Source organism: Grampus griseus (genome assembly GCF_964374135.1).
Source record: "Grampus griseus genome assembly, chromosome: 11".
NCBI lineage: Eukaryota > Metazoa > Chordata > Mammalia > Artiodactyla > Delphinidae > Grampus > Grampus griseus.
Genome location: NC_139005.1, coordinates 55,972,374 through 55,996,240, shown reverse-complemented (window position 1 = coordinate 55,996,240; position 23,867 = coordinate 55,972,374). Strand labels below are relative to the sequence as shown.

Below are 23,867 nucleotides of genomic sequence, written 5' to 3'. Positions count from 1 at the left end.
TTTTCATCATCCCAGAAAGTTCTATTGGATAGTGCTACTTTAGAACAGGGGTCTGCAAACTAAATGCAGGATAAATCCAGCCTGCCACCTGTTTTTTAAGGCCTACAAGCCAAGAATGATTTTTACATTTTCAATGGTTGAAAAAAAACAATAATATTTTGTGGCACAAGAAAATTACATAAAATTCAAAATTCAGTGTCTATATATAAAGTCTTATTGGAGCGTATTCATTTACATACTGTCTACGGCTGCTTGCACACTTTAACAGCAGAGTCCAACAGTTGCAACAGAGACTGTGTAGCCCACAAAGCCTAAAATATTTACTATTTGGCCCTTTACATAAAAAGTTTGTGACCCCTGCTCTTGAGCATTAACATGTATTGCTCTTCATGAACAACCTTGTATTATTCAAATTTTCTAAAACAATAAAACTTAAAATAAGTTAACCAAGCAAACTTCGTTTGTTTAATACAATACTCTAAAACAAGCATTTTGATGATCTCCTACCTGACACTAGATATTTCTGCACAATTTAAACGTCTGGGGGATGAATACACAGGTTGTGTAGGAAGGTCGGAAACATCTAAGGCATTAGCCTGGATAGGGGCAGAGCATAAAGCTGAAGGATGTGGCCTGTAGATGACACTTGGTGAGGTAGTCTGCTCTTGAGTTCCTGGTTCATACACACCAAGAAGGTCTGGAGAAGTAGGTGAAGCGAGGTTTACTTCATGGAAGCCTTCCAAGGGGTCATTAGCCATAGCAAATGCCTCATCATAGGATAACCTATGTTAAAAAAGCAGGAAATTATTTTGAGATAGTGACATTTAAAATTAAATTAAGATGTATATTTATAAAATGTGTTTAACAGTCCATTATAAACTATAAACTTACAACTTAAAGAGACAGCAAAGGAAAGAAACTACATTTAAAATTTATTAAGTGATCTCAGACAATAAACACTACAAAAGGCAAACAATCTGATTCAGAATAAACTTGAAAGTGATGGCTAACACTGTTACAGTGAGTAATTAACAAATATTTAACAACGAGGAAGGAATAAAAATTTGCTTGATTTTTTTTTTTTTCTTTTGCGATACGCAGGCCTCTCACTGCTGTGGCCTCTCCTGTTGCGGAGCACAGCCTCCGGACGTGCAGGCTCAGCGGCCATGGCTCACGGGCCCAGCCGCTCCGCAGCATGTTGGATCTTCCCAGACCGGGGCATGAACCCGTGTCCCCTGCATCGGCAGGCAGACTCTCAACCACTGCGCCACCAGGGAAGCCCTGCTTGATACTTTTAACTTTGCTATCATATGTGACTTTGGTTAGAATAAGGAGAAGAGGCAGTAAAGATAGAGACACGTGTGTAGTTCAACTAACTGTTCTGTTCTGCCTCATACTGGCTCTGACTTTGGATGAGTCTGTGTTTTTTTCTTTTATTCTGAAATAATTTCAAATTTACATAAGAGTTGCAGAGCTCCTGTACATATTTCACCCAGATTATGAAACTGTTAACATTTTCAAACCATTTGAGAATAGGTTTTAAGCATGATGCCCATTACCCCTTACTATCTGAGTGTATATATCCTAAGTAAACCATCACCAAAATCAGGATGTTAACACTGATCACTATTACCATCTAAACAACTGACCCCAATCAAAGTTCACTGATTATCCTAATAATGTTCTGGATAGGCCCAAGATCCAATCCAGGATAATGCATTACATTTCTCTAAGCCTTAAATTTCTCCTCTAATGGGATGAGAATGGGAATAATAATATTCCCTCCCTTCTCCAGGTTGCTGTGAGGATTAAGTCAGACACTCCACATAAAGTATTTAGTAGTGTACTATGTAACTGGCACAGAGTACAAATAAACATCTGTTACCAGTCAGCTGTTAGTAATAACATGTATGCTTCAGTTTCTCCATCAGTAAAAAATATTTCATGCAACTTCACAATTATATAAAAAATTTACATGAAAACTAAAAAGTGTACCACTCAAGTTTTTCACTTGAAAAATATACAGAAATCTTATAAACCTTTACTGATTTCCCACTGTCTATAGCATAAATTCCAAACTTGTTATCCGGAAAATCAAGGTCTTCTACGATCTGAATCCAATCTCTCTTCCCAATTTTTTTCTTTCCTACAATAGTACTTTGATAATCATGACTAATACTTTCCCAGAACTTCAAAAAATTCCCAAACACAAGCACCAATATACCATATAATTTCATCATAAAATACAAAAAAACCCCACCTCATTCATTAAACTGAAAAATTTTACTCTCACACTCAATAAAAAAGGCATTGAAAATAAGACAAGTAAAAGTAGTAAGCTACTTTTTATCTAAGAAAGGAGAAAATACAAATTTATTTATATATATATAATTATATATATACTTTTTCATATGTACTTATATTTTAGAAATGGAAGGATACACCAAAAACTAATTAAAAAAAAAAAACTGTTACTTTTAGGAAAGGGCGAGAACAGGAAGAGGAGACAGGCATAAAAGCTATACTTTTCCAAATGTATCCTGCTTTGTAGATTTGAATTTGAACTTGGAACCACGTAAATGATAAAACAAAATTAGATTTTAAAAAAGAATATCTAAAAATAAAACAAATGAATCTAGCTGTGTACTAACATGGTAGTTTTAACCAACATCAAAAAGAACTATTTCAAATGATTTTAAAACATAGTAATAAAACTGTATATATCCCTAGTGGAATATACTCTAAGGTCAAAGGAAGTTAAAAAAATCATACACTATTTTCAGTAATCATATTAGTAAGTAATGTTGATACTGCTATTCTGAAACTATTATAAAAGATAAAACAAATTACATTAATATCATTCAGAACTAAGATTTTCAACATATGAGAAAAGAGATACAAATACAAAATCAAGGAATTTAAAACTCTGAAGTCCTAAATTTGAATCAGAAATATCAGGAAATTTTTTTTTTTGGCGGTACGCGGGCCTCTCACTGTTGTGGCCTCTCCCGTTGCGGAGCACAGGCTCCGGATGTGCAGGCTCAGGGGCCATGGCTCACGGGCCGAGCGGTCCGCGCATGTGGGATCTTCCCGGACCGGGGCACGAACCCGCATCCCCTCATCGGCAGGCGGACTCTCAACCACTGCGCCACCAGGGAAGCCCACGGAATTTTTTTTATTTAAAAAGATGTCTACCTTTATCCACTGAAAAGGTATAACAACAGCAAGCAACTCAGGAGCAATGAGTACCCCTTGTACCCAGAGTAATACCATTTCCAATAAAAAAAGAACAAGGACTCCTCGGAGAAATGGCTGATTCCAAGCCCGCGGCAGTAACGTACAAAAAGTCCTTGCAACATCTTGTTTTACCAGGAAGCAAGAAAGCTATCAAAGACTACTGGAGTGGTATCAAAAGGACTCCCACTAACCAAAAATGGGACAATCTGAACATCAAAAAGGATAATACCTGTAAAGAACAAAAAATAATTCTAAACCCATGAGTTCATGATTATACTAAAAATAAGACAAAACAAAAAAATCTCACTGGTCCCTTTTTTTTTTTTTTTTTTTTTTTTTTTACAGTACGCGGGCCTCTCACTGCTGTGGCCTCTCCCGTTGCGGAGCACAGGCTCTGGACGTGCAGGCTCAGCGGCCATGGCTCACGGGCCCAGCCGCTCCACGGCATGTGGGATCTGCCCAGACCAGGGCACGAACCCGTGTGCCCTGGATCGGCAGGCGGACTCTCAACCACTGCGCCACCAGGGAAGCCTCTCACTGGTCCCTTTTGATCAGTGCTATGGAACAAATTCACTATTTTGAAAACTGGTAAAATAAAGGAAAGAATCCAGTATTTAGCCTGACTTTCCTATACATTAAAGAACTAAATAGTTTATGAGGAAAAATCCTTCTTTTAAAAGAATCCCATTTAATAAATATAACTTTGCAATCCTAATGAAATAATGAGTCTAGGCAACACTTATCAATAACTATTAAAACCCTAAGGTAAAACCTGGGGTACTTTATAATTAATGGATCAGAATGACAGTACCTGAACTCACTGATGACATTATTATCACAAAAAGGGAGAAAATCAGACATTATGAGAATTATGTGGTAAAACAGGAAATGAACACTACCACCATCCATGAATCATTCTTGCCCCCCTAATAAGAAAAAAAAAAGATCCCAATCCAATCAAGCCTTTAGGTCTTTATCGGTTTATAGGAAAGAGGCTAGAGGAACATACTAAAAATAACATCTTCATCAGTTTATAGGAAATACAGAGCCTAGAGGAACATATTAAAAATAATACCATATGGGGCTTCCCTCGTGGCGCAGTGGTTGAGAGTCCACCTGCCGATGCAGGGGACATAGGTTCGTGTCCCGGTCCGGGAAGATCCCACATGCCGCGGAGCGGCTGGGCCCGTGAGCCATGGCCGCTGAGCCTGCACGTCCGGAGGCTGTGCTCCGCAATGGGAGAGGCCACAGCAGTGAGAGGCCCGTGTACCGAAAAATAAAAATAAAAAAAATAATAATAATACCATATGGACAAAAACAGCAAAATCTAAACCTTGGGAAACTCTTACAGGATAAACCACCTGGTTTTTTCAATAAATAAAAGTGGAAAAAAAGAGGGAATTTATAAAGAAACTTAAGAGACATAATGAAATATAATATATGGACCTTGTTTGAATTCTTATTTGAATTAGCCAACTGTAAAATCATATTATAAGACAATAAAGGGAACTTGAACACTGGATATTACTGATATTATTATGAATTTCTGTCCATTTTTAGAGATAATGGTTACATAAAAAAAAAAAATTCTTACCTTTTAGAGATACACACGAAAGTATTTATAGATGAAATAAAATTACCTGGATTTGCTTCAAAATAATCCAGGGGGAGAAGGAGGGTATGGGGAGCTGGGCCATCAAACTTCCAGTCCCCCCCAGTCACACAGGATTATAGGGTGGTTTCTCTCATAATAACAGCTAATATTTACTGACCATTTACTAAATATCAGGTATAGTTCCAGCCCATGTACAGTTGAGGAAGCTGCAGCTTAGGGTAGCCAGTATTAAAACCTATGTCTGGGACTTCCCTGACGGTCCAGTGGTTGAGATTTTGCCTTCCAATGCAGGGGGTGCAGGTTCAATCCCTGGTCCAGAAGCTAAGATCCCACATGCCTCACAGCCAAAGAACCAAAACATAAAACAGAAGCAATATTGCAACAAATTCAATAAAAGACTTTAAAAATAAATAAATAAATAAAACCTATGTCTGTTGGACTCCAGAGTCCTAGCTCTTCACCACCACACCACACTACTACTACTAGAATTGCTTTGCCTTTCCACTGTTAAATGGTTCATGTAAATATGTTTCTCCTTAAGCTGAATTAAAATCCATCATCCCTGCAATATCCACCCTATTTTTCCTATAAACACTCAACTATTCTTTCAACAAATATTCATTGAGAGTCTACTATGTGCCAGGCTCTGGGGAAAGAAGATGATAAATCATCTCTGCTCCCAAATAGTATCAATATAGTAGGAGACACTGACGGTGGCAATGATAGTGTGATAAATGCTATAGAATATGCAGAGGCTACTAAGAGACCACACAGGAGGGGCAAATAAATCAGAAGGAAAGGACTCCCAGAAAAGTGAAGCCAAAGAAAAGACCCAAAGAAGAGTAGGAAATAATGAGAAAGATAAACCCCCTGGAAGGACTTTCCAGGTATGTCTAAGGTATGAAAGCAAAGTATTTATGGAAAATACAAATGTTGCATAAACTGGAGCACAGGCTAGGAACATAAGACCCAAACCTCAAAGAGAGGCAGGTCTGAATTCTGCTTCTATCAAGTTACTGGGCCAACGTGTGCCTAGGTTCTCTCATCTAGAAATCTGTAGCTCGGTTTTCTTCCTCACAGGGTGAGAATTAGAAGAGAAATGCAAGTAGTATTTCGTAGAGTAGAGCACCTCTGAGCAGTGCCTCTACCTACAACACACTGTTTAAATTCCACTCACTCCCGAAAAGGAGATTATTTTAAGATTAAATGTGGTCCCTTTATCAAGCATGTGAAATTTCCATAAAATGTTCAGCTTAGCTGGTAATGAGCTGCCAACTAGACTGAAAATCTTTTGCTCTTTCAAATAGTACATGGAAGCTTTAAGATTTATTTTGTATTCAGAGTTCTTATATGAATAACATAAACTATTTTTAAGCAGTAGTACTCTTTGCGTTAAGTAATAAGTAATTTAAACTTTTTTTTTTTTTTTTTTTTGCGGTACGCGGGCCTCTCACTGCTGCGGCCCCTCCCGTTGCGGAGCACAGGCTCCAGACGCGCAGGCTCAGTGGCCATGGCTCACGGGCCCAGCTGCTCCGCGGCACGTGGGATCTTCCCGGACCGGGGCATGAACCCGTGTCCCCTGCATCGGCAGGCGGACTCTCAACCACTGCACCACCAGGGAAGCCCAGTAATAAGTAATTTAAAAAACTAATTTCAAGTGGAGATTATCCCAATTCATAAACTAAACTTGTCAAAGATCACTAAAAATGAGTAAAAAGGACAACAGCATTAAATTCTTATGGGTGAATTACCAACACAGCTTGGATGGCTTTATTATTACTCAGCTTTAGGTAATAAAGCTGATTTCCAATTTAAAAAAAGTTGATCAAAACCAGTTGCTTCTGATTTCTAGTACGCATCTCATGTTATTTCTTCTTTGCAGAAGTCAGCACTATCACAGCAAAAACAGCAGTCAATATTTACTGAAAGTTAACTATGAATCAGTTAACTATGTGTTGTTAAGAACTTCACGTGTATTAACTCATTTAACGAATGCCTAGAAAAAATCTTAATGATTTATATACTTATTAAATATATTTTATACATATATTATTTTAGTATAAAATAAGTGTACTTAATAATTTTTATCAATTATATTTATTCTAGTTGGAATGAAAGATGTCTGCCAGCTTCAACTCCTCAGGGCACATGCTGGTACTAAGTTCTGAGAACACAGATATGAAAATGGACTAAAAAGAAGGTGCATAGCCTATCATGAGCCACTAAATGATTACCCTGTGGGTTGCGGGGGAGAGGAGGAAGAGAATGTTTCAAGGAGAAAAAAATATAAGTTAGATTTGAAATGCTGAATAAAGAGTCTGTAGGTGGGCTAGGCAAGGAAATACGACAGGACAGTCAAGGAATAAGGGTTTGGCACTGATGAAACTAACCAAAAAAAAAAGAGTGACAGAAAATCAGGCTGGAGAGGCAGATATGCGACAGATAATTAAAAGCTTCATTTAACATGGAAACTGCTGCTTGGAGTTTATCTAAGAGATTCTCAGATCTATGTTTTAGGAAGTATAGACATACTGTGATGTCATGAGAAAAATGACTCCCGAGGACTTTAACTAGAGAGAGGAGACTAGAGGCAATTGATTAAGAGGTTATTGCAACAGGCTAGGCAAGAGATTATGAAGGTCTGATCTAATGCCAAGATCACACATTGCAAATGAGGAGACGGAGGCATATTTATCTATATATATGAAAAACATTCAGAACAATTCATTTATATTTCTACATATACACACACATGCATTACGTTATTACATTCTATATGTGTGACACATACACATATACATTATGTACATTATTCTGTTATTCCTCACAGCATTCCTTTGAAATGATTCTTATGTCTGTTTTACAGGTATAGAAACTGAGGATCAGAGAGATTAAATTAATTTTGTCGAGGTCAAACAGTCAATAAACCACAGAGCTAGGATTCAAGCCCTGGTGCGTCTGACTCCAACACCTGACTCCACTACATCTAAGAATCACTTAAAAGGTAAAACTGATTGGAGGTCAGGGGTAAGACTCAGATAAAGGTTACATCAAGACAGAGGATCTCTAAGGCAGTCTTACCCAACCAACCGTAAGAAGAGAACAATCCAAATAGAAGAATCCTATTTAATCTCTGAACGCTTGTTTAATTTCAGAAAGAAAAAACTAAAGTTTCTCTAATGCACTGCTATTGAAATGAGCATTTGCTATTACTTTGTGTTCTTTCTGGGTTTTTTCCTATATTCTCTTTGCTATCATCATTTCCTTATCTATTCTGCTGCCCTGCTGGGGTTTAAAATAAATACTCACTCAGCCCCTTATAGTTCTTGATGGGGAGGGGAGGAATAGCATATAAATAAAAATCAACAGAAGCCTGATTTTACTATAGTGGCCTTATGTATTCAAAAACAGTGTGGATATTTGATACTAAGGAATTCGTGTTAATTTTTTAAAGTGTGTCATAGTATTGTAGCTAACTGCCCTTATCTTTTAGAGATACATACTGAAATATTTACAGATGAAATTATACAATTCCTGGAATTTGCTCAAAATAGTACATGAGGGGGAATAATACAGGGAAGTATATGGGGCAGGACTGACTGTTGCTGATGGGCTAGATGATGGGAAATTTGAGGTTCATCATACTTTTGCATCTACTTATTGTATTTTAAATTCTCAATAATTAGAAAGTTTTGAGATTTATTCAAATACTATATAAAGGAAGAAAAAAACAAAACAAAAAGGTGTATATATAAAAAATAATTTTCTCATTAACTTTCCCTATAATTATAAAGTTGGTTTTCCAAACTAACATTTTGGTTGTAGCAAAAAAAAAAAAATTTCACATTTACATTTTAGGAAGCAGTCTATGTTTATAAGTGTGAATTTAATTCATAACCCAAGGGAAATATTAGTCAGGTGGTCTGTCAAGCTCACACTCTTCCCACTCTTATTAAAACAGACCACAAATTAATTTCCATTTACTAATTCCACAGGATTTAAATGTACAACCTAACATACTGAGAGATGTTAGTTATTGCAGATTCTTAAAATTAAAGGTTTTCAGAAAATTCTCAGAACTTACTGGGTTACTAACACTGTATTTAATTACAAATTCTTGGAACAAAAATGTAAAAAATAATTGTTTTCCAGGTTTCTTCTTCTTAAAAGTGTAAGCCTCTTTATCTTATGTATGTAAGAATATATGTCAACTAAATATTCAATAGGCACTGAAGTATATATTGACTGGATAAATAAACAGTAAGACTCTTTAGAGAGGGAATAAATAGCAGAGCAGCAAAGAGTAGAGGTAGTGACTCCCAGCCACCTTTAAAAATTAGAGATAAAACAGCAAGTACCCTGTAGCAAGATTGATGAAACTCAATTTTTAAAGTTTGGGGAAACCTGAGCATTTGATCAAACGAGCTTCAGAAAACCTTCTTTCTAGTTCAGATTCTGTTATTAACTGGCTGTGTGAACTTGGGCAAGTCACTTAATTTCTCTGAGCTTCAGTTTCAACATCTATAACAGTGGTGTTATCCCCCCTGCCTACATTTGAGGAAATCAAATGGCTTAACTGTCAATGTAAAAATGTTCTAAAGATTGTAAGGCATAACACAAATGTATAATATTTATAAAGACCTAAAAAGGAATAAATGATGGGGAAAATAACAAGAGCACAGAAAGGAGTCTGTCTTACAAAACAGAAGGGATCCTTGTTTATCCTAGATAAAGGAGAAGGAGGGGGAAAACAAGCCCTTCTGAGGTATAGTGTTCAAATGTAATTCTCTTCCCAACAGGAAATTAATTAATGCACATTTACTTACTCTTTTTCTAACTTACTTTAATTGTTCTTTTATACTTTATCCTGATCTGTCAATCAGATGCCCACAAACAAATACTCAATACTATTATCTGGACACATCAAATGACAATTCACTTATTTAATTGGTTCTAAGCTATCATCAGTATGCTCCTTTACAGGTGTTAACTATAAGCAACAAATCTCTCAAACTTGAACTATTTCAATAATTTCCATTCTTTTCCCTCTGATCTAAGTAATCTTAGCTTATGGTTATAGTTATGGAATTTCGTGTTGTTGATATCCTAAGATAAATCAATATTACTTTTTCACTTTTTTCTATATACAATTGAAGCTTATGAAACTACCTCATTTAGCTTTAAGTTGAAAGAGAAAGCAGAAGGGAAACAGAGCTGGCAAGTTAATGTTACCTGTTGTAAGTAACCCCTCCCCTTCCCTTAGTCCCCTCAATTCCCACTTTGAACACTCATTTCCATTTCTACTGCTAGATCAATTTCAATACATCCTAACATTTTTTCTCACTGACCATCCATCACCAAACAGCACAGTATCTACTGGGTTCCAGGCCCAATGCTAAAGCTATAAAATAGGGTAAGATGAATTAAAGCCCTGCCTCCAAAGCATGTGTACACTAGAAAAAGACACCTCATTGTCAACGAACGTTTACAAACAATGTAAATATCAAAATAAATACCAAAATAGAGGCATATACTCCATGCTTTGGAAGCATAAAAGAAAAAAAAAGATACGTACTACATGGCAAAGGTAAGGGCAGTAGTACAGGAAAAAAAAGAGAAACTAGCTAGAAAGGAGCTTTCAAAACCTCAGATATTTTATTTTAGGATATCAGGTGTATTTAGGTAATTCATTTAGTAACCAATTTACTATGCTTTGTTGAACTACACCTTGACTAGCACTATATAGGGCAAAGGTTTAGTTTGAAAAGGTGCACTCCCCTCAGAATATCCTCAAAGCTTTCCCTCAACACGCAAGTACCTCTACCAACTCATCCTTCCTTCCTCCCCACTCTCCAACTATTCTAGCACTGTGTCTTATCTGGCACTCATTAAAATTACAACAACAACATATGTGAAAGTGCTTTCTAAATTCTGAGGAACTTACAAAAGATATGGGAATGATTACACAGCCCACCTTCCAGATGCCTTAAAGTCTTTCCTTTAACCCCCGCTGTGACTTGCAGAGTAGATACTCAATGAATATTTGATTTAAAAATCTCCAGTGATACATTAAGAATTACTTATTACACCAATATTAAGTATCTCATAAAAGCTAAATTAAAACCAATTCTTCAGTATTACAACCTATGCATGAAGAGGTAGTAGAGTGTAGTGGTTAAGATCATGGACATCAAAGACAAACTACCAGACTCCTAATTTAGTGCCCTCACTTAATTAGCTTTGACCTTAAGCATCCATCACCTTAAGCTCCATAACCACTCAGTGCCTCAACCTTCCCAACTATAAAATGGGATGAAGTATTACCTAATTCCTAGGTCACTGTGAGAATAAATGAGTTGGCATAGTGTTTACACCAGAACCTGATACACCATAAGCTCTAGACTCCGTAGTAGTACCAGCAGTGCTGGTTATCACCATCATCAGAAAACCTGGATATTTTTTAACCAGAAATACAAATAATAATAACACTTTTCATCTATGTGTCTTCTTATAGTCACAAAGCTCTTTTACAGAAGGTGTAGTTCAGGAATGGAAGGAGCAAAACTGGTAGGAGTTCCATTTGGGGCAGTCACTCTCAGTGTTTAATCCTGGCTCTGCCATTAGGCAGCTATAGAACCACCGACAACTAAGTAACCAGAGGCAAGTTATTTCACTTCTCTGATCCTCAATTTCCTGGTTTGTAACATGCAACAACACCATCTATACTCCAGGAATGTGCTGAGGACTAGAGGAGTCAAGGTACTTGAAGTAACAAGCAGGATGCATGGCACACTGTTACGTTAACATCTGTTCCTCTCCTCCACCTCCCACGTGGAGTATCTCATTTAATTCTCATCCCACCATTATGAAGTTCATATTAGGTTGAGCCATATTAAAAACAGCTGAATACTGGCAAATTCATATGGTTCAACCTAACACTACATCCATTTACAAATGGAGAAAATAGGCTCAGAGGTTAAATGCTTTACTCAAGGTCATATGCACGGTAAGTAATGGAGCTAAAACTTTAAAAATAGACAGTTTTTCATTAAAATTGGTTCAGCGAGTCCTGCTCAGAAAGGGAGGGGGAAAAAGGTTAACTACAATAATACATGTGAAACTACTGTAACCTACCAGTTTTTGTTCTGCCATATCAAAAAACAAGATGATGATGTAGATTGTCTTCTAAGACTCTTTCAATTTAAAAAATTATTTGTAGAGTGTCTATGCATGTGTTGCAGAGGTTGAGGGTTTAGTGAAAATTAAAGGAAAATAATATCATCAAAGGAAGCACATGCATAACTACACCAATTCAAAAAGTACAGCTGGATCTAATTAGAAACTCCACGAATTAGCAAATTCACAAAGCAGCTGAACATCAAATATCCATCCTGGTGAAAAGTCAGAGGTATTCCATACCACAGATAGGTGTTCGCCAAACACACAAGGAAGAGTTATACTAAATGTATCCACTTTGGTTCACAAAGGTATGTACCAATATATAATATTACTGAAATGGAAAAAGAAAAAAATGAAAAGGCTTTTCTTCTAATAGTAAGACATACGCTACTGTAGTAAAACTGTATAACTGCTAAGTTTATTTCTATACATTCCACAAGGGCTTTAGGATTATATCACATAAACCATATTTAGGATACGTGTCTGTCCAAACATGAAATGTCCTATCAAAATGCACGGCACTAGTAAATAAATAGCAAATGTTAACAGGACAAGGCCCCATAAAACTGGTGGAATATTTACCAGTATCAAATATTTACTATGATTGGTCTACAAATCTATTCTGCCTCTTTTCTCCTTGAAGCGCCATTCACCATTTTTTTTCTTTAAAAGGGCAAGAACAACAAAATACGAATGAGGATAATGAACAGAAACCAGGTCTTTCAACAGATTTACAATAGAACGGTTTTGTTTTTAATCCTCTTATCGGCCTCTCCTCCAATTATGTAATCATTCCACGGCAAAAGATTACATGGCTGTTTCCCTACCCTGCAAGGGATAAGTTGGAGGGGGAAACAGAAGAGTAGGAAACAGGTATCCTCGGAATATGCTACATTTCCACGAAACTAAACTGCCTCTTCGGAATCAGTATTAACTGAGCGCTCTTAATTTTCAAGACCTTACCCTTTAGCCATTACAGATTTTTTTTCTTTTTTAAATCCCATAACAACTGACAACTCTTCACGTGCTGCAGATTCCACCTACCACCATCACTTCCAGAGTCCATTAAGCTCTCTTTTCCCCGGGCGGTCGGAGCGAGTTATCCACGCTGGAAGGGCTGTGTAATTACAATTACGTCTGTGCAGCTCGCCTCAACTCCCCGAAACAAAAGTCAGGCTGAACTGAGCTGCCTCCTAAGGCGCGATCCCGGGTGCCGGCTCTTGCCCACCAGGTTTCGCCGAAACCTCCCGAGGGTGACCTCTACGCCTCGACTCGGTGCCCCGCTCGCCGTCTCCGGTCCACGCCTACTGCCTCGCCCCGTCCAGCGCCGGCCTCCAGACTTGTTCGCGAACTCTCCTTACAGCCCCCTCCGCAACCCCGGGGTCCCAGCTCCCGGCCGCGCGCGCCCAGCCGACAGGTAACCGGGCGCCGGGCTCCCAGCCTCAGCGCTCGGAACCGCGCAGTTAATGAGTAACGCGCCGGGGCCCGGAGGACAGGGGACGAGCCGCCGCCGCCGCCCGACGCCCACCAGCGGCCCCAGGGGGCGCCCAGATGCTCCGAAGCGCCGACCCCCCGCCGCCGCCGCCGGGGTCCCGGAGCCCGCGAGCCCAGGCGGGGGAGCGCGCTCCCTGGGCCAGGACAGTCGGCCGGGTCTCCGCGCGCCGCGCCCTCACCTGCACCTGCCGCGGCCGCCCCTCCAGGCCGACTCGCGGGCGGCGGGCGCGCGGGCACCGAGGGGGGCGGTGCTCCGCGCCCCGGGCCTCTCCCTCCCGCGGATGCACTCACCTGACTAACCCACCGCGGCCGCGGCCGGCGCTCAGGGGCGCGCGCAGAACCGCACACAACGCGCGCCGAAGGAGTCACAGGCGGAGGAGAACGGCGGGCCGACGCCGCTACACTCAGCCGCGGCGGGTGCACTACCGGGGGGCAGCCGCCGAGGGAGCGCGGGACTGCGCCTGCGCCGGCAGCGGAGCTGGGAGCCGGGAGCGGTCCGGCCCCGGGGAGGGAAGGCGGGGATGGGGGCGGGGCGGGCGTGGGGCCGGTGGGGCCGACGCGCTCCCGCGCCCCCTGGCGACAGCCGGGGCTTTCGCAGGTGCCCGGCGCGGGCCCCAGGTGCCTCAGCGGGCGGTTTCCTTGGGAACAGGGCGAGCTGGCGCTAAGCCTTGTTGCCCTGGGCTCGACAGGCGGTCTCGGGTTCACTTCGAGTGTGTTGGGCTTTCCAGGAGTCGGAAAATGAACCTTCGATGTGAGTTGAGGACAGCTAGAACCAACCTGACACACGGCGTGCATATGTACCTTACAACGTGTGTGGGTGTGGGTGTGGGTGCGCTCGTGCGTGTCTGTTGTCTCTGGGGGGATGGATGGGAGGAGGGGTAGTCTGATAGAACCTAGATTCCAGCATTCTAGCAGCTGCTAGAGCATTCGAAAATGTCGTTTCTGCACCTGCCTTCTCTCATCTTTTGTGTCAACTCTTTGATAACTTCCACCCCACTTTAGGTCCTCCAGAGAGGAAACGTGAAAATACAAACCAGGCTTCCGAAAATCTGATCCAAAAGAGGCAGTCACATCATAGTATGTGTCTCTATGTTTAGTAAAAGAGTTACATGCAATTTGTGTGATATATGTATTGAGTAGGACCCCTGCTCTGTATATTGATCACATTTATTAGAGGCAGTAAAGAAGAGTAGGTTATGTGGATGGCTATAGGAATCAGAATTCCTGGGTTTGAGCTTGGCACCTACTAGCTGTGTCAGTGACCTTGGGCTAGTTGATCTCTAATAGCTCCAGTAAATGGGGATAATAAGATTACCTACGTAACTAAGTCGTTAAGAAATTAAATGGCTTAATATATGTGAAATACTTAGTGTACTTCATGACACAAAGTGCCTAATGAATATTAGCTATTATTAATAACATCATTATTATCATCCACCTATAATAAAAACAGAAACCTAGAAAGTCATTATTTACTCTTTTATACTCCATCTCCAATATATCAAGTCCTATCCATCCTATTTTGCAAATAATTCTTAAATCTACCCCATCTGTTATTCACTGGGACTAGACATGACCCTACTCATTAATGGACTTCTAACTATTCTCCCTTACACCATGTCGTTCATTCATCAAACATTTTTTATGCTCAATCTACGTGCCTACTGCTAGACATAGGAAGAGAGAAACCATTACACACAATCTCCATCATCCAAGCACTCAAACATAGTGAAGAAAACAAATGTGTCAATAACAACTAAGTGAAATAAATAAACTCATCATACAGCAAACTACTTGGGTTCTCCAGTCTTGCCATACTCCTTCGTACATGCTGTCTTTACATATGCTGCTCCTTTTTCTTGTTATGCCCTGGCCCTCCATCTTTTCCTTACCTAGCTTATTCTTGCTTATCCTTCATTATTCTGCCCAGGCATCAATTCCATTGTGAACCCTTCCCTGTTCCTTGCCACCCAGCCTTATCCCACCCCAGTGTGGGCTAGGTGCCCTTTACTGTACTCTTATAGCACTTTATCTCTTTCTAGCACTTATCACATAGAATGGTAATTGTAGTTTTGTCTATTTCCTTATGAACTTTTTGAGAACAGGAACAAAGCCTGACGTGTAGGAGGACTGGCTCAGAAAATGCAGAATGAGTTAATGATATACATGTAGATACACTGTCTTGGTATATAAATGTTTAGAGGACAGGCCCTATGCTGTGTTCTACATAGGACCTAAGATATCATGCATCTACAGGAAATAGTGAGCAGTAGCCATGGGCCCGAGTCCCATGTTGGCCCACCTGTCATCCACAAGGCTCTTAGGAATGGACTTAGAGGTGTTTCACCTGCTAACACAGTTTGAGAATGAGAAGAGCTATCTGAGTAGTTACCTGTAGTAGGACTTTAGTGTCCTTGCAGCACAGAGACCAAGATGTATTACAGAATGTTGTACACTCAGAATCTCAGCCTGCAAAATACATAAAGCGTTGTAAGCATCCTAAGTTAGATTGCTCAGCCATATACTAAAGTAACAGACTCCTCACAAACTTTAAAAACATGATGATGGATTTTATAGTGTGCTCAGGTTTGCCTTCTTTTTCTTTCACTAAAATATAAGTTATATAATTAATGTCAAATAAAGTAATATTTTTTTTTAACCTTCAGACTTTCCCATCCATATCAAGGGCCAGAAAACAAAGGACTGCAAATATCTAAATATTTTAAATTGAACAAATCATTCTAAGGTTGCTATCCTTAGTTACAACTTTTATTGCTCGTTTGCCTCTGTTTTATTTTCAAAGTTCAGAAAGTGTTGTATGTTTACATGGTACTTTCTGGTTTCAAACTGACTTCAGATTAATTATCTCATAAGCCTTTTATAAAAAGCAATTTGATGTAGGTGTAAAGGTAGTTCATCTTTACAGATCGGGAGCTTGGACCACCAGAGTTAGGGCCCTGGTCTTCAGAACTCAGGGTAGAATCTACAAACAAATGAACTTTTTTAAAAACGCTTTTAAAAAACACACTGGGCTTCGTGTCCAGCTGTATGGCAGACGAGAGATTGGCTGATTCTCCCACCAAATGCTAGATTAAATATATAAAACATCTTATGAAACATATCAATAAGCTGACAAGAACATAAGAAGCCCTCAAGGGCAAAAACTAGGTAAAAGCAAGAACCTAGACAGTAAATAATAACAATGCAAAATGAAACAAACAAACAAACAAAAAAGCTGGTTAGGGAAAAAAATGTACCAAAAATAACCTCTCATTTCCTTGTCTAGCAAAATGCTTACTTGTGGACCAGTGCTTGTGTCACATAAAAATTTGCTTTTGCAACTCCTGTACAAAGCAGAGTTGTCTTTAATGTATCTTTCATGAGATCAGTTGTGCACAACTCTGCATTTCACTCCCTTTTTCTGATGTCAGAATAGGCAACTGAAAAAATCAGAGGGCTGAGAGAAAGGGCTGACAGAAGGGCTTAGACTCTAAAATGTATGATCCCCTACAAATGAGTCACTTTAACAAGCTACATATTTATAAGGAAATGTTTTGAGACTTGGCTTTGGATCCAGTTTATTTCACAGACACACAAATTGCCATCCATTAAACAAATATTTATTTACTGCTTCTCTACACCAGATACATAAATAATCTGCAGTAAGAGGGAAGAGAAGGAGAGATGAGACACAACGAGAAGACCTCCTAGCTTCCCCACAATGTTTCAGTCCCAGGTTCAGGTCTATTCCTGAGTCTTCTTTCATCCCTGCCCATGGGTTCTGAAAACAATCCTATATCCTTAAAATAATTCCCCCATTCTTCTTTGAATGGATTCCTGTTATTGGCCACCAGAAAATTTTCCTAAGTAACATATTTTAATGGAAAGATTGGTTTCTGTTGCAGTTAAAAACTCAAAATAACACTAACTTAAACAAAATAAAGTGTATCCCTCTCATGTATGTGTAGGCAGTGTAGGGTTGATATGGTGGCTCTCTCATCATCATGGACACAGGCTCCTTCTATCTTGTGGCTTCACCATCCTGAAGATGCAGCTTCTACCATCAAGCAGGCTGCTCAAGCTCCAGCCATCACATCCTTATTCCAGGCAGCAGAAAGGTGATGGGGCAGAAGAGAACATCCCTCTATTTAGAAACACTTGCAGAAGTTGTATACATCACTGCACTTACACCACATTGGTCAACACTTAACTATAATTGATGTTGAAACATATAGTCTCTATTGAGTGGCCATGTGTCCAGCTAGAAATCAATGGTTCTAATACTAAAGAAAAAGGGGAGAACAGATATTGGAAACAACCTGCAGTATCTGGCTCATCATCTGATATCACACTTAGGATGGGAGAAATGGTGATAGGGTAGAACGTACAAATAGAGCAAAGGCATTGTAAGGAAAACATGATGGTGAACAGTGCACCTGGGACAAGCATAGGTAGATAGATAAGCCTGGAAATATGTGGGAGCCAGATTGTGGAAGATTTAAATGCCAGACTGAAGAATATGGAATCCAGTACAGTAGTCAGAAGAGAGTTCCTGAAAGATTTTGAGCTGGAGAGTGAAATGATCGAACCAGTGCTTTAGGAAGAATAACATGGTGGCAATGCCTAGAATGTACTTGGGATGGCGGGGGCAGGGGCAGGCGGGGGATGACTCAAGGCAAGGAAATTACTAGGAAGCTACTACGAGATAGTGAGTGTCTATACTGCAAAAAAAAAAAAAAAAAACAGGAAAGGGGAAACATTTCAAAGGATCAATTTGTCAAATGCAACAACTGAGTAGATCTCTTCCCCTCTTTCTTTCCCCGCACCCTCCTTCTCTAATGTTCAGCATCATTCTACCTTTTTGAGATCAGCGCAGTGATTTTATTTGGGGAAGTACCCTCCTACCATATTCAGTACATGTGACTCAAGTAGAACTGAATTCCCGCCACTTCAGGGGTGAGCATGTGACCCAGGCTTAACCAGTCAGAGAATCCTCCTGGTCTCTGTGATTAGTTCATGATAAGCAAATGACTCAAGCACGGCTGATAAAAATCAATTCTGAGACTTATGGGAAATTGTTGAGAAAAGTGAATCTCTCTTTCTATGAGGATTGCTGAGAAGATTAAATGTAAGCCTGAGGCTGCTGGCAGTGATCTTGCCACCCAATGGAGAACATGCCTGAGAATGGAACTAACAGGGAGAAGGCAGAACTGAGAGATAAGAAAACCAAGTGTGGGTCCTGAGGACATTATCTCACTTCCTGGATCAAGCTGTGACTGAAGCTGGAGACGCTGAACTTTTTAGTTATATGAGCCAGTAATTATCTCTTAGCTTAAGCCAATTTGTGTTGCATTTTCTGCCACTTGCAAATGAATATACAGGAAATAAAGGCAAGCATGATAATTCCAAGCCTTAAAAACATTGCCATCTACATTTGTCTTATATAGTATTAAAACACTTGGTTCTGATAAATTTTATCTGTTCCAAAAAATCAAATCTACATTCAAAGAGAGGATGTTTGATATAGTTGGGAATGTTCACAATTATGCTGTGAAATCTCTAAAAGTACTTACAAAGTCATAAAATATTGGAGCTAGAGGAGACCTTTAAGTCATCTCACCTCATCACCTGTTTTCACAAATGAGGAAACTGAGACTCAGAAAGATGAGGTGATTTATTCAAAGTCACAGAGCTAATATGTGCTGGTCTTGAATCCAGGTCTTTGGAATACTAGTCTGTATATTTTCATTGTATCATTCTGACACTTCAGAACAGGACATCTAAAAAATGCTTTCAAATACATGTGAAACACATGTAATACAGCACAAACAACTTCCCATGAAGCAACATTTGAAAGCCTGGGAGTGCCAGCAATATTCACCACATTCTTGTGAGGATAGATGGTCTTTCTGCGCAAGGTTGCCGAGACTCATGCCAGTATACAATTAAGAGAAACCAACCATGCTGTGTTGACCATTTATAACTGGACCTGTATAGTTACCTGAGCCAAAAGCAACCCTGTGTGTTTAGAATGGATATGAGGAAAGTCAACCTTCAACAACAGGGATCCACATCTGGGATCCTTCATTCTGTTGAATGAGTTAAACCCAGTCAATTCCCTTCTCTTTGAAAATATGAATTTGAAAATAAGTGTACTCAGGGAGAGTGATTATTCAAGCTCAACTGGTAACCCAAAGCAGAATAAACTATCCTTTATGAGGCCTATTAGTCATCCTCATTATAGGAATACTGGGAAGCCACATGTCCTGTAATATCTAATAATCCTTATATCTTTGCAGTAATTCTTTTATGCATTCATTCCCTTATTTACTGAGTGTCCCTTACATGCCAAATGCTGATTTAGATGCTGGGAATATGACAGAGAATAAGACAATGTCCTGGCCTTTATGGCTCTTACATTCTAGTGCAGGAGACAGTCAATACAGGAATAGATATATAATAACATGATAGGTAATGAGGCACGCTATGAAGAAAAATAAAGGAGGACTCATTAGTTCATGAGAACTTGGTCACATGGCCAAACATGGCTATAAGGAAGGCTGGGAAATGTAGTCTTTACATTGAAAGTCATCTGCCCAGGAAAAATGGAGAACTAGCAGTCTGCCACAAAGAATACTGTGGGGGGAGGAAGAGGGGTGAAGTTACATGCACTGTATCTAACACGTCCACAAATTAACAGATAATCCACCATATGGTTAAGTTGACCCTAAGGGAGTACTTGCCTGATTGGTCACATAAACTATAGATAACTTGTATTTCTTGGGTCACTTTTGGGGAGTCTGAGACTTTCTACCTATTAAACTATGCCTTATTTTGATGTTGCCATTCATCAATATTTATTGCCTATAATTAGTGTGCTAAATACCACTCAACTGAATGGATCACATAATATTTCTGAGGTAGGAAAAAAAATGTTTCTCCATTCTCTAAAGAAAACATCCCTGCCTCAGTACTTCTCTAGCGCTACATATGTTATCTCAGCCAGTCTTATTTATAAAAACAGTATCTTTTCTACTACATATACCAAGAGTTCTCACGCAAATGCCCTTGTAATTCAGGCAGTTAATACTATTAAGCGGCCGCCTACAAGATGCGGTTGGTGAGCCACCAGCATCAGAATCACCTGAGGTGTTTGTTTAGCCCAGGCCCTATGAATCAGAATCTTTGAGGACTGGGCCTAATTACTGAAATTTTTAACAAACATTGGAAGCAATTCTTATAATGCTAAACTTCAAGAATCAACAGTGAGATAACATAATATATACATAAAACAGTGACTTTTAAATTGTATTATGGAGAAACATCCAGAATTAAAATGGTGGAGTAAATACAGCATCTTCTACAAGTCCTTCTACTCTCAGAACTTACCCAGTAGCAAAGATAATGACCCACAAAAATGCAAAATCCATTTTCACTGAAAACAGGAGACACCTGAAACCCTAAACTACAATATGTGCAGAGGTACAGTGAAGGACAGGAAGACTGATAAAAAATGTCGATGGCTACAGATCTCAGAAAACATCAACAAAATACACTTCAACAACTGACTTAACTTAGGGGCAAAACCAAAAATCCTTCATCTGAAACAAGGGAATCAAGTATGTGTATTGGCAGCAATGCCTCCTCTCAATTTGATTTATTATGAAAGAGAAGGAGGTAAGGCACAATTGGAAGAGGAATCATTCAGACATGCCATATATGCAGGAAGCATTCTGTTGCTGAGGCAAGATGGACTCTGCAATGTGAGCAGCCCTGCAACCACCAGTTTCTCTTAGAAGTAGAAGCTGAAGGAACTCATCCACATAAACTTTGTGTCATAAGGAGAATTCCTATTGGGCTGGAACATGTTTGGGGAGGCCCCTCCTCAGCATAAACCTTTGGTAAGTTGCATATTTTGAAAAACTTTTCCTTCAAAGATGAGTAGTCAATCAAAAAGGAACCAGCATACAAAGATACCGTAAGAAAAAAAGAAGAGAATAGGAAACAAATGGCAAATTAAAATTCTCATTAAAAAATGTTGCCATTAAGCAAAAGAAAATTTTAACCAAATGTACAGCCATAAATTTTAAAAGTTAAGGGTGCAACTTGGAAGAGGATCTTTGAAATGAATTTCTGCTGTTTATGAGCTACCCATTCTATGGTATTTTGTTATAGCAACCCGAATGGGTTAAGACAGCAGGGTTATTTGTGGTGGCGGGGAGTTGGAAGCACTCTGGTAACTATCACCAGGAGAGTGAATAAGTAAAAAGTAGTAAATGCACATCATGGAGTTTTATGCCACATTAGAAGCAACTGATTAGAGGGCCACAAAGCAACATGGATGGATCTTAAAAACATAATGCTAAGTGAAAAATAAAGATATATGATCATTACCATGTATGTTCATTAAAAAAGTATATACATAAAAACAATACACATATAACAAAAACACATTGAAAGATGCACATTTAACATATGCAAATGATTGCCTATGGGGGTATAGGAATATGAATAAAAAGGAAGAAATAAATAAGGCTGAACTTGCATGAGTCAACTGTTAATGTAGCAAGTACTGACAATTATGATTAACTCAACTTTCCTAACTCTCTTCACTTGAAATTTTTTAAAATAAAGCAAAACCACAAAAGGAATTCAAATATGAATTGAAAGAAGTGGGAGGAAACAAAATTAAACTATCTCAAAAATGAAGGCAGACTTAGAAATAGCACAAAGGAAAATAAACACTTATTAAGGAAAACAACAAAAACAAAATAAAATATTTTTAGAGTCAGGGAATACCATATTGAGAAAAGCAAGTAAAATGAAATGGAAATAAACAGTTTTAAAGGATTAGAAAGAAAATTATGTAAATGTTAGAGAGACAAAAGAAAGTCAGTATATGCATAATTAAGAAAGAAAACCAAGAAAATAATCTAGATATTGAGACAGAAAAAAAAAGCTTACATAAATATTTTGAGTGACTTTCCAGAAATATAAGAGGACCTAAATTTATAGATAGAAGGGGCATATAGTATCCCAAAGAAAAAAAATGGCACAGAATAGTCAAACTAGACATAATCTAGTAAAGTTAACAGATTTCAAAGCTAATGAAAATCTTTTGGATAGCTAGTTAAAAATGATCAAGATCTCTATAAGGGGGGGAAAAATCAAAATCTGAACCAAAGGATTTTATATCCAAGAATTTGATACCAGAGAAACTTGTTCAAGTATAAATGTAATAGACAACATTTTTGAAAATGCAAGCAATATGGTTTTCATGTGCCCTTCTATAGGACATTAGTAGAGGATGAAATTTAGCCAACCATGAATTTTGAAAAAAATTTAAAAAGCTGGCAGTGATCCTCAAATCCACTTATCTGCAGAATTAAGTCTAAAGCAAATGTGAGAATTATGGTCAGAGAACAGAGAGTAAATTTTTTAAAATCCTGACAATATAGCAATGAAACAACCAACAGAAGATGAAAGAGAAAAGAAATAAGGTAAACATTACAAAGAAATGTATAGTTAGTGAATGGGGAGGGGAAGAACAGGAATATACTGCTCTCTGCTTTGAATAATATCTAAAAATAGTAACAGTTATAAAGTTATTAAGCTATCCACTAGAGCAAAAATACATGCCTTTCAAGTTCAAAAAACATGCATATACAGAGAATATACAGGCCGTATACTGACAAAAAATTAAATGAGTTATATAAAACAAAATCATAACAAAAAATGACAAGTAGACTAAAATAAAACATAATTTTCATTTCAGTAACTATAAAAAGATTAAATTTACCAATTAATTGAAAACTTTTCCCAGATGGAATATCAAACCAAGCCCCAACTATGTGCTATATACGTAAGATAATGAAAACAAAGTGATTTAAAACAAAAATAAAATAGACAAAGGGATACCAAGCAAATGAAGCCAAGATCAAAATTATATCTCAAACAAAGCTTAATTCATGGAAAAAGCAATAAATGAGACGAAGACAAAGATTATTTGTTTATAACAATAAAGTGTGAGCTGAAAAATTAAGATGTCACACGTAGGAACATCCATGCACCAAATAACATAGCATTCAAATTCATAAGGCAAGAATTACAGGAAATTCAAGAAGAAATCCACAGAAACCATGACTAATCACATCATAAAAAATAACAAAATAAGTAAGGATAGAGAAGACTTAAGTAACATAATTAATATGGTAGGTTATATACATACATATATATGTATTTATATACATTTATATAAAGGTATAAATATATATATATGCAAATAATATATCTTCTCTTCATTTACCCAGGGACTAGTCACAAAAATTGACTATGCATCAAA

At 38.5% G+C, this 23,867-nt stretch overlaps 1 protein-coding gene across 2 annotated transcripts in view; it reads right to left on the bottom strand.

Annotated features, from left to right (window-relative positions):
• RAB3IP (RAB3A interacting protein) overlaps positions 1–13,953 on the bottom strand; it is a 50,510-nt gene extending 36,557 nt beyond the window's left edge. Inside the window, exons 1-2 of one of the 2 annotated variants that reach the window (XM_082666629.1) lie at positions 13,817–13,953; positions 508–783 (exon numbers count right to left, since the gene is read on the bottom strand). In XM_082666629.1, coding sequence (XP_082522755.1) covers positions 508–758 — 251 coding nt within the window. In that variant the 5' untranslated portion in view covers positions 759–783; positions 13,817–13,953. Of the gene's footprint in view, positions 1–507; positions 784–13,704; positions 13,727–13,816 lie in introns of those variants that run through there. The other variant, XM_082666630.1, reaches the window with a different exon arrangement.
• Positions 13,954–23,867: the final 9,914 nt, after the last annotated feature.